General features: G+C 45.9%; 1 protein-coding gene across 1 annotated transcript; it reads left to right on the forward strand.

Annotated features, from left to right (window-relative positions):
* The first annotated feature begins 22 nt into the window (after positions 1–22).
* On the forward strand, positions 23–12,089 carry GGCX (gamma-glutamyl carboxylase). Its single transcript, XM_024558462.3, has 15 exons — positions 23–161; positions 535–705; positions 1,746–1,904; positions 2,225–2,390; positions 4,019–4,097; positions 4,527–4,633; positions 5,467–5,630; positions 5,972–6,237; positions 6,386–6,517; positions 6,895–7,046; positions 7,470–7,639; positions 7,858–7,988; positions 8,282–8,429; positions 8,603–8,798; positions 9,231–12,089. The coding sequence occupies exons 1-15, from the start codon at positions 125–127 to the stop codon at positions 9,421–9,423; spliced, it is 2,271 nt and encodes a 756-aa protein (XP_024414230.3). The 5' UTR covers positions 23–124; the 3' UTR covers positions 9,424–12,089.
* The last annotated feature ends 70 nt before the right edge of the window (positions 12,090–12,159 follow it).

Raw genomic sequence — 12,159 nt, forward strand, 5'->3', positions numbered from 1 at the left:
GCTTTCCGGCAGGCGCTCCAAGCTGATGTGTCGGGGAGGCGTGGCTTAGGGGAGCTCCCCCTCGCTACGCCCAAACCTCGGTGGCGGCTGCTGTGAAAGACTTAACTTCTGCAGGACTTTGGCGATGTCGGCCAGGTCTGTGCGGGGCCCGCCAGGCTCAGGTGAGCTCAGAAGCCCACCCTGCGGCGGAGAGACGGGGCAGGCGCTGGTCTCAGAGTGGCGGAGGCAGGAGGACTGCCCCGTGGAACCTGGGGAAGGAAGGGGGCTCGTTTGGGAAGGGGCTTGTAGAAAGAGGTTACAGTCTGCTGTTTTGGGGTGATAATGACTTTCGATTAGTGGTTAGGGGGCTGTAGTCTGAGAGAGGTTCTGGGGCATTGGCGGATCCTGGAGCAGGGGCTGTACCGCAGGGGTGTTTCTGGTAGAGGTGAGTGGGAGAACTCAGGTAGGCAGAAACCATGGGCTGTTGGGGCTGTGATTTGGGAATGAGCCAATACCCCATACACGAACACATCTTTTTCCACTTATTGGTTGCAGATAAAGTACAGAAAGGCAAGGCTGGACAGACCTTAAGGTCCAGTGAGGCCAGTTGCATGAGGAAACTCTTGGGTTTTGAGTGGACATCTGTATCCAGCTGGGGGGGCCTGGTGACCCTGCTGAATCGACCAACGGATCCTGCAAACCTGGCTGTCTTCCGTTTTCTCTTTGGTAAGTCTAGTTTCTGGGAGCGGCCCGTGTGGTTGGAGTAGGAGAATGACACCCGTCCGTCCCTTGTCCATTTTTTGGTTATTCAATTGGTGGACTTAACCTCCTTTTTTCCTCACAGCTGAAGGTATCAGTATGCTGGAAGAAGTATTTGTGGAATTTAGGATCAAACCCAGCTTTATCTCCTTTGATTAGGGTTTGGAGGCCAGAAATGCTTTGATCTGAGGAGGAAATACAGAGGCAGAGGACTAAACTTCAGAGAAATGGCAAAGGTGACAGGGCAGACATTTTGGCTGTGACTCCCTAATCCAGAGCTTCCTTTTGAATGGGTTACAGATATGCTGCGCCATTAATCCCGCAGCCTAGTGGTTCTCAACTGGGGGCATTTTTGCTTCCTGGGGGACATTTGGCAATGTCTGTGGACATTTTTATTTGTCATATGTATGTTGGGGGGAGGGGGAGGTGGCTACTGCCACCTACGTAGGAGCCAAAGATGCTGCTAATTGACCTATAATGCACAGATAGACACTCCCAGTAAATAATTAACCACCCCAAATGTGAATGGTCCAGAGGTTGCAAAACCCTGCTTTCACTGGAGCTGGCTTCCTGACCTGAGTAGTGCCTTCTGTTTACCCCAGTGCGTTGGCCAAACACTGCTGTTTTTTGGGTATGCCAGGAAGTGGAAGATGTTGAAAAGCACCACCCCAGATCACTTTCTATGGCACAGACCTGTATAAACATTAACTATCAAAACCTGAACGGCTTTTATAGCATTCTGTATGCTTCTCTCATTTAGTCCTCTCTGTAACTTTAAAACATTATGAGTCCCCTTTTACAAATGGGGAATTGGCTATGAGGTGTAGTAGCTGATCACATAATTGGCACAGTGCCTAGCATATAGTAGGCAGTCAGTAATTTTTGTTGAATGAATGAATAAATGGAAGAGCCAGGATTAGAAAAGAATTCTGACCCTGTAGCTAAGTTCAATCGACTGCTTCCTTTGATGAGGCCTAATGGCACCCCCCCCCCAACTGCCTTCTCAGGGCTGTTGATGGTACTGGACATTCCCCAGGAGCGGGGGCTCAGCTCCCTGGATCGAAGATACCTGGATGGGCTAGACGTGTGCCGATTCCCCTTGCTGGATGCCCTGCAACCATTGCCACTCGATTGGATGTATCTTGTCTATACCATCATGTTTCTGGGTGAGGAAAACTGTGAGAATATTGATTGGCCTACCTAAAACAGAGAAATACAAAGCATGCTCGTGAATGATCAAGGTCTTGGGTTCCTTATTTCACTTCTGCTGTGATCATAGTTTCACCCCGTTGACCTATGTTTCGTCTGAGATGTGACCCTATAGCTCTTTTTAAAAATATATTAAAATAACACTTAATTTTCACTTAGTTGTACCTGATTATAAAATGTCTGAGGATTTTTCTTAATCCCACTCACAGCCTGTCCTAGGGGAGCTGGGCCTGTGATGACCCTTTGACCTCTTAATCCTCTCCCCCACAAATCCCAGGGGCACTGGGCATGATGCTGGGCCTGTGCTACCGGATAAGCTGTGTGTTATTCCTGCTGCCATACTGGTATGTGTTTCTCCTGGACAAGACGTCGTGGAACAACCACTCCTATCTGTATGGTTTGTTGGCTTTTCAGCTGACATTCATGGATGCAAACCACTACTGGTATGAGTCTAGGGAAAAAGAGGGGAGGTGTCGGCTGGGTCAGGATGGTTACCAGAGATAGAGACCCATTGAGGTCCTAGAATTTGCCCCAGCAAGCATAATTTCAACCATGCTTGGCAAAGGTCACATTTTAATTTGCATAAGTTTGTGAGGGTGAAGGGTCAGTAAGGTTGGGGCACTTGGGATGGCAAAAAGCAAAATGGCTCCATTCCTACACCTTCACTTTTTCCATATCTCTCCAGGTGCCTTGATCTATTCCACTTCCTGTAATCCTCTTAGAAGAAGAGAAGACTAAAGCCAGACATAGGTGTTTTCCGAGGGTGGTCATGTGGAAGAGGGAGCAGACTTTCTTTCAGTGAGCCCAGAGGGGCAGAGTTAGAGCCAAGAGTAGAAGGTGCTGTGAGGCAGAGTCATGTCAGAAGGAGAGGGCCCGCTAGGGCTGCTCAGCTGTGCTGTCCTGGGAGGAGGTAACCCTCCCCCACCTCCCACTTAGGTGACCCTCTTTCAGGGGAGGTGGAGAAGGGATCTGGAAACAGAGTGGCAGGGCAGATGACCTTTAAGGATTCATTTCATTATTATGAGAAAAGCAAATATAAGATCTTAGTAAGATGAGGATGTATAGGTAAAAAATTTCAAGCATTGAATTTGTTAGTGATTTATCAGCCCTTAAGTTTCATTTGTTAATACACACATACAAATACTCCTCTTGTAAACCATTAAACTCATTTAGAATGGCCAGAATTAAGAGGCAGTTTTGACAGAACACCCCTGAAAAGTTTTATTTTTATGACCTTTACACAATTTGAAAAAATACCTATTACTTACGGAGGACTTTCCACAGGCCATCTAAACACTTTCATTTTTCCTCATTTTAACACCATGAAGTCCATGGTGCTGTTCCAGTTTTGTAGATGAAAACAGTAAGGCTTAGAGAAGTAAAAGGTTTGCCCAAGGTCACATAGCAGGAAGAGGCACAGGTGAGAATCAAGCTCTCCTTAACTGCAGACTCCAGTGCTCTTGACCACAGTGTAAGCGGCCCCTTCCCCAACTTATTGGCTCATTCGTTGTCTTGAAAACCTGCTTTGCTTCTGCCTCCCCAGAATACATCTAGTCTGAGAGCCTGGGTTTATCAGTTCTCTCCGCAGGTAGGCTGTTAGTAGGTACCCTCTGGCACTAGGTCCTGGCATCCAGGTATATGAAACGTCAGTGTGTTTTGATATTGAAAATTTTTTTTAAATGTACTGTAGAATTTATGTATGCCGTAAGCTTTTTAAACACTCCCTCAAATTCATTCTTTTTCAAATTCAGTTATATTGTAGCATTGTAGTTTTTTTCCTGATTGATTCTATTAGGACAAACTACTTTGCTCACTAACTAATGGTAAACACTGATTTTTTTTTTTTTTTTGTAAATACAACTTCTTGTTGTTGCAACTCATTAGTAAGATTTCTGTTATGAGTTAAAATAATCACTGTTAAAATTTGCTCATATTCTAAAGGGCCTCAAAATAGCCCAGTGGGCCAGACAAGATATGGGAGTTGTCCCGAGATAGATTATTACATTGAAAAAGGAAGGTAGAAATGTGGCTGGACTCAGAAGCTCCTCAATCTTTACCTTACTTGGTGTAGGTCTGTGGATGGCCTGCTGAATGCCCGAAAGCGGAATGCCCACGTGCCCCTTTGGAACTATGCTGTGCTGCGTGGCCAGGTACAAGAGTTAAGGTGGGGGAGGTGTTCTTTGATAGCCAACTCCCTGGATCGTCTCCTTCTTTCCTTTTGCTGGAAGGCTAGGCTGGCTTTTCTGTTGTTTCCAATACCCTAATCTCTGAGCTCTCTCACTTTGTCAGGGGAAGAATAGAGCTTTGTCCCTCCCTGCCAGGTTAGAATCCTCGTGAGAGAATAATGTCTATGCTTTATGACTTTCCTTGGTGCCTAATACTGTGCCTGGCCTTGGTGGGATGTCAGTGGGTTCTTGTTGGATGAGAGAATATCTGAGATGAGTGACCAGAGGAATGGAACTAATCTCCTCTGGACCCCGAACTGAGATGAGAACTTACTGTAGTTTTGACTGCAGAAAGTAAGGTTCATTTGTGTTTTGTTTTGTTTTAATAATTTGTTTTGCATTTTGTGTTTGCAGATTTTCATTGTGTACTTTATTGCGGGTGTGAAAAAGCTGGATGCAGACTGGGTGGAGGGCTATTCCATGGATAACCTGTCCCGGCACTGGCTCTTCAGTCCCTTCAAGTGAGTGGCAGTCAGGGCAGAGGCCTCCTTGAGGCACAGGTCCAGAGTGGGGTGAGTTACCTCTGTCATGTCTGCAGTTCCTACTTTGCTGCAGTTTGCAACATGCTTTCCTCTGTCCATTCATCCCTCTATTCAGCAGAAGGCAGAATTGATGATATCAAAAATCTAGGCCTAGCTGCCCCTGTGCAGCGTATGGTATGGGGGGAATGAAGGGAAAGAAATCGGAAAAGGAAAGAGCCAGTAGGGGACTTGGTGCCCTGAGTGGTTGCCGTGGGTGGTGTCTGCGTCCTTGGGTTGCCACCCAGCCTCTCACTAGGATTCCTTAGCCAGTGACTGAGAAGGCAGACAGGCAGTGTCCCTGCCCTGACAGAACCAGTGTTACCAACTTTTTACAAAGCAGAGGTTTGCCTCTCTGATTTCTCTCTTCCTCTCGTTTCTCCTTTTCTCTTATTTTACTTTGTTCCTTTTTCCTCTTCCCTGTTATTTCCTATGTCCTATAGTTGGACTTTAGTATCATGTTAGTCAAGCATTCACCTTTTGAAGTTTCTTCTCATTTATAACCTCTTTGAGGAACCTGCCCCCGACAGCACACACATTTCTCAGTCAGATTTGCCCTAGGAGATTTGCTCTTGCTTATTACATAGGGTATGTTGAAAACAATTGGACACCTAAGGCGTGGAAACCCGTGGGGTGTCTTTGTGCACAGTTCTACCTACCTGTTAGGTGGATCTTTTAGCAAGGACAGGGTGGCAGGTGTCCATTTGTTATGAGTGTGCTGTGAAAGCTGGGTTCTCCAGCGGGCTGGTGCCTGACCCTGTTGCTGACGTCCACAGACTAGTATTGTCTGAGGAGATGACGAGTCTGCTAGTGGTGCACTGGTGCGGACTGCTGCTTGACCTCTCAGCTGGTTTCCTGCTCTTCTTCGATGCTTCAAGATCCATTGGCCTCCTCTTCGTGACCTACTTCCACTGCATGAATTCTCAGCTTTTCAGCATTGGTCAGTACCTATCATCTGGTAGGAGATAGGAAACCGCGGGTGTGCAGGGAGGGACTTGCCAGAGGCATTGTTTGGGACTGGGAGATGAGAATAGTAGCTAAACTGAGCCAGGTGCAATCGCTATGGAATGGAAATAAATGGGGAGGAGGGGGTTGGGGCTTCTGGGCCCAGCTAGTATTGTATAGTAAGGAATCTGTGGGGAGTAAGTATCTTTTAGTTAAGAACATCTGTCCTTAGAGGGATACTTGGGAGAGGTTTCTTAAGGGAAAGGGATTGAGAGAATTACCTACATTTCCCCAAACCAAACTCCTGAAATGCTTATTTCCTCCTTGCTTTTCTAGGTATGTTCCCCTATGTCATGCTGGCGAGCAGCCCTCTCTTCTGCTCCCCTGAGTGGCCTCGGAAGCTGGTGTCTCACTGCCCCAAAAGGCTGCAAGAACTGCTGCCCCTCAAGGCTGCCCCTCAGCCCAGTGCTTCCTGCATGTATAAGAGGAACCGGGCCAAAGGTGGCCAGAAGCCAGGCCTGCGCCATCAGCTAGGCGCTGCCTTCACCCTGCTCTACCTCCTGGAGCAGCTTTTCCTCCCCTATTCCCATTTCCTCACCCAGGTATGTGTAGGCGGGGGGGTTAGCTTGGGACGTGGCAGAAGTGACTGCAGTAGGGGAAAATTGGGGCTGGTTTTATAGACCTTTCTTGGTAGGGGATGGGATTAGCATAAGAACCACTGAGCCGATTTCCTCTGCCCTGCCTTTTTAGGGCTATAACAATTGGACAAATGGGCTGTATGGCTATTCCTGGGACATGATGGTGCACTCCCGTTCCCACCAGCACGTGAAGATCACCTACCGTGATGGCCGTACTGGCGAGCTGGGCTACCTTAACCCTGGGGTGAGATTTCTGATGCTGACAATTTACTCTTCTTCAAAGCTCCCTTGAGCTTTGGGGTCTGATTTGGGCCTCAACACAATTATAAAATAAAACAAATTTGGGTCACTGCCCTTTCTCAGGAACCTGTTGAACCTTCTTTTATGTGGGTTGAAATAAGGCAGTATCATTCACTCCCTTGAATTGAGATTAGATTTAAGAAAGGTAAGCACCACCAGTAGCCAAACAGTGAAAAATCCTTCCCTAGAGACAAGTTTTGTTTTTTGTTTTTTTGTTTTTCCCGGTCTAAACAGCCAGATCTCTTTGTACCATTGGCGGTGCATGACTCATCCTGTAGGTCGGTAACAGTGAGGTGGGACTAATATGGGGGTTTGGGACAGGTATTCACACAGAGCCGGCGATGGAAGGATCATGCAGACATGCTGAAGCAATACGCCACTTGCCTGAGCCGCCTGCTTCCCAAGTACAATGTTACTGAGCCCCAGATCTACTTTGATATTTGGGTCTCCATCAATGACCGCTTCCAGCAGAGGTGGGCAAGGGGAGCAGAGGAGGGGGGAAAATGAAGTCCAGCTCCTTTTGCCAAGATGAACAGCCTATGCTCCCCAGTGTTGTCTTGCTTGAAAGGCTGTCCTCTGTTGCATGTCCATGTTGACCTGGTTGTGGGCATAGCTGATTGCTTCCAGCAGGGGGCACCATCATCCCAAGGAAAAGGTAATGACTTGTTCCGCTAGAAACTTACACAATTCTCAGATGGCCGCTAATCCTCATTCTTCCCAGTGCTCCAGAATTTCTTTCCCCTCTGTCTGCCCCAGACTGGTAATAACATGCTGACTTAGGCCATTTTTTCTATCTAGAAACCCCGTTCTATTGGGAATGGTGATGAAAGAAACAACTGGAAATTCTAGTGGGTAGGTGGTAGTGACCTCCTTAAAACATGGCTTTCTTTCCTAAGGATTTTTGACCCTCGTGTGGACATTGTGCAGGCTGCCTGGTCCCCCTTCCAGCGTACATCGTGGCTGCAGCCACTTTTGATGGATCTCTCTCCTTGGAGGGCCAAGTTACAGGAAATCAAGAGCAGCTTGGACAACCACACTGAGGTGGTCTTCATTGCAGATTTCCCTGGTATGGAAGAAAGCTAGGAGAAGCCTTGCTGTCTTGCCTCCTTGCCTCCTTGGTCAGGGACATTGCATGTGGTGGAGAGGGGAGGGGTCACTCCTGGTGAGAGGAATGTTTATGAAATCTGATGGGTGGAGGTGGTGAAGCTGTGATGTGTCTGTTCTTGCTGGGAGTGAGTTCAGTCTGCTGTGGTGTGAGTTGGGGAACTTTGTTGCCTCTGTCAGGGCTGCACCTAGAGAATTTTGTGAGCGAAGACCTGGGCAACACTAGCATCCAGCTGCTGCAGGGGGAGGTTACTGTGGAGCTGGTGGCAGAACAGAAGAACCAGACTCTTCAGGAGGGAGAAAAAATGCAGGTATTTTGCTGGAATTAACAATAGCAGAAAAGTTTAGATGAGTGGAGTTAACTTATTATAGACTCAGAATGTTTTACCATACCAGTAATGCTGTGAAGCCTCAAAAAGCAAAGGCTGTGAATAGTCTCATGTATAAGAGGAACCGGGCCAAACAGAGGTCAGCTCCTTTGGACTCCAAATCACAGTGAGAAGAAAGATGCTTGGGGGTTGTGGGAGTGGGTAGTGTTAGGAGCCCATAGGCTGGCTAGGAAAAGTTTAAAGAGTGCAATAATGCATTTCTGCTCCTCTGCCAGTTGCCTGCTGGTGAATACCATAAGGTGTACACAATATCACACAGTCCTTCATGTTACATGTACATCTATGTCAACACTACGGAGCTTACACTGGAGCAAGACCTAGCATATCTGCAAGAATTGAAAGAGAAGGTGGAAAATGGAAGTGGTGAGTATATAAAGATTTCAGCTGAAGTAGCCCCTGGGTACAAGAAGTTAGGGTAGTGAATGAGGATCTAGCCATTAAAAAATGAACTTGAAGCTTCTAGCTGGTGTAAGGGGAGTTCTAGAAGAGAGAATGATCTCTGTCTCTGATTCCTCTTTTTGTTGACTTCTGAGCAGAAACAGGGCCTCTACCTCCAGAGCTGCAACCTCTGCTGGAAGGGGAAGTAAAAGGAGGTCCTGAGCCAACACCTCTGGTTCAGACCTTTCTTAAACGCCAGCAAAGACTCCAGGAAATTGAACGCCGGCGAAACACCCCTTTCCACGAGCGATTCTTCCGCTTCTTGCTGCGAAAGCTCTATATTTTTCGCCGCAGGTAAGTTTTACCCACAACAATACTTACCATTTTGTCACCAAATGTTTGCAAGCTGGGTAACTTTTCTCTAGTGAGGGTAACAGTAGGGACTCTCTCCCAGGAAAGGGCAATCTAGAGCTAAATAGCCTTTTCTCTCCATTCTCCTCTTCCTGATTTAATGGAAGAGTAAGTGACTTGTGTCTGATGGCCTTGCTGTCTTGCTCTGCCTCAGTTTACCTCTAGCCTCCCCATGGGTTATTCCTGCCTCACCCTGGAATCCTTAACCAGACTGTATAAGAAGTAGGGTGCCCTTCCATCTGGGATGTGAAGGTCCCTGTGGGTGGGGGCAATTCTCATTTATGCCTGGGTGAGAGGTGGGACCAGGGCTTTGGTGTAGGAAAGCCTATGCTGAAACAGGAGGTTGGACTGGATGGCCTTTTTCCTCTTTTTCAGCTTCCTGATGACTTGTATCTCACTTCGAAATCTGGCATTAGGCCGCCCTTCCCTGGAGCAGCTGGCCCAAGAGGTGACTTTCGCAAACTTGCGACCCTTTGAACCAGTTGGAGAGTCTAGTTCTTCCAACACAGATTCTTCAAATTCTGATCCTCCTGAACTAAATTCTGACCATATTCACTCAGAGTTCTAAAGGGGACAGACATTGGGTACAGATGTGGGAGCAGCCAGTTACAGGACCATTACCTATGCAGTGGAAATTTGAAAAAACACTTGTATTTGATGTACCATAATGAAAATAATAGCTAATTATTCTCAAGTGCTTGTTATATGCTAGGCGCTGTGTGAAGCACTGTGCCTACATTATTACATTTAGTCCTAAATGGCCACTACACTTATTTTACAGTTGGAGAAACTGAGGCTGATAGGTAATATAATTTGTTCATGCATAAACCTGGTAAGGGATGGATTGATGGTTTGAACCTCCTGTCTGACTTAAGGTTCTGCACTCTGCCTCTTGTAATTTTCAGAATCACAATACTGAAATAACTTAAGAAAAAACTTGTCTTCTTAAGTATGATTAGGATGGTGATCAGGTTCTGAATGCACACAGAGCAATTTTATCTACACAGCTGGTAAGTTTTTCACTAGCAGTTAGTTACGAGAGTAGTTACAATAGCAGAATTAAACCAGTAAGGAAATTTAGATGATTGGTAGTATTTTCCTATATTAAAGCTTAATATTTAGCATTATTCTATGATTTAGTGAGAAGGTAATGTGAACTATGTATTAAGCAAACGTGGTGAGGTATTAGGGAATGTCTGGTCACTTTGTAGGTTTGTATATACAAGGCTGATCATGGAAGCTCCTTAGTTTTGTGAAAATTCAAAGGCCTGGCAGCAGGCCAGAAAGTGAGAGTGCATACACTTAAACAAAAGAACCTCATGGTCTTGTGACAGAGATTAATAGTAAATAGTAAATCCCAGTAACTTTCAAAGGATTGCATCTGTTTTCATGCTTCTCTTCTTATGCCCTTCCCCACCTCACCCGCTTGGACAGTGGTCTCACTCCCAGGCAGTTTTTCCAGTTTCTAGTGATGCTTACATTTCTTTCCTGTGCCCTAGACCTAACCTATTTCCACCTGGATATCCCACGGAGCTTTCAAACTCTGTCCTGAGCAGAATTACCTCCATCCCCAACTCAAGACCTGCTCCTGTTAGTGAATAGCAACTGTTTTGACCAAGCCTTTTGAGTCATTGGCCTTAAATCTTTCTCACATATAACTTCAAGTCCTAGTGATTCTTATTTCTTAAATTTATTAATTTGATCTCTACTATGTTCTTTCAGCCTTTATATTGGAATCTAGTTAGGGAGACCAGAGCAGGGCTACAATGTAGTTATGCAGGTGGGGCCTGAACAAGGGCACCTCACTGAGGCCAAGTGGGGCCTGGCAGTAAGTCCTGATCCACACAAGCATTGTATGCAACGGCTATGCCAGTGTACCTTGAGCACTTAGTAAGAATGGTGTGGGGGAAACATTGGTTTTAATCTTTTTGCACATCTCTCAGTGACAAAGTATACCTCAGGATTATGTCCTTTGCCAAGTTCAGCTATCTTCCGTTCCCCTAACCACCTCACCCTTTCCCCTTGGGTAAGAAAAGTAGCTGACTTTGAGAGGGGACTCTTGCGTATGCACTTTTAATGTAATCAAGGATGCTGCTATTCCCAAATTGTTAGTCTACCAATGCTGCCTCATTTTCCCAATGAAGATGTTGGGATGGGATGGAGAGGAAGTATGGTCATCTTAATCCTGGTCTTAGTTGTTCAAGGGAGTAAATTAGATTGTGTAAGTGCAGCTGTTTTGGGAGTGGGTTGTCAACGCCCTTTTGGCCAAAAGGCTTTTTAGTATTTCCATTCTGTGCCCAGCATTTCAGTCTTTTGTCATACATTCCTGTCTGTAACCACCTTCACCGTTTCACGCCTTTGCTCCCTGGGTTAGTGCCCCCCTCCTCCCAATAGAGAGAGGACAAACACCTTTCCTTAGGAATCCTCCTAGCAAATATTGAACCTAACCACAAGGCAGTTACTTCTCTCTGGTGCTGCCCCACCAGGTTACAGGGATCCAGTCATTGTCAGATCACCTTATTCAGTGAACATGATTATTTAACTTCAGAGAGTAATGCATTGACATCTACAAACTTTTTACATCATTCTGGAGCTTTCCTGTGTCATGAAAGCCCAAGTTCTCAAGTTCCTGAGCAAATTAGAAAAGCTCCATTTATAGCAAGATCTAACCTTGCCTCCCCATCCATTTCTAAATCCTTAAGCCTCCAGGCAAACAGGTATAAGCAAGCATTCCTTGGGTCTCATGTCTGCAGCAGGTCAAAGCAAGCTGAACCACACTGCCGGTTTTCCTACGTGCTGGTATAAGCATGCTAGCTGGCTCCTGTCTACTTTTTAGCTCTTAGACTCAAGAAAGGATAGTTAAAATTATGTGGATTAACTTTCTATAAACTGCTACAAATATACATTAACCTGTTGAAAATTTGTGTCTCCACTGTTACTTTAAATTTTAGCTCATGATCTTAAGATTGCAAGTTGATTGCTGTTTAAGAACTTTTCAAATTGTAATGTGTGAACATGTAATCACAGCCTTTAACACTTAGATGAAATGTAGTGGGTTGAAACTTTCAAGACTGACCCTGACCATGGTCCCACAAGGCAAAAGGTCACCAGTTTGATTCTGGCTCAGGGCACATGTCTAGGTTGCAGGTTCAGTCTGGGCCAGGGCACAAGAGGCAACCAATCAATACTCCCAACCCTGCCAACTGTCTAAAAATAAAGTTTGACTGAACAGTACCACTTTCATAAACATAGGTATGCCTCTTGCTTTCCCTATTTGCATTAAGCCACTTCACTTTCACAAAAA

This window comes from Desmodus rotundus, chromosome 5 (assembly GCF_022682495.2).
Source record: "Desmodus rotundus isolate HL8 chromosome 5, HLdesRot8A.1, whole genome shotgun sequence".
Classification (NCBI taxonomy): Eukaryota; Metazoa; Chordata; class Mammalia; order Chiroptera; family Phyllostomidae; genus Desmodus; species Desmodus rotundus.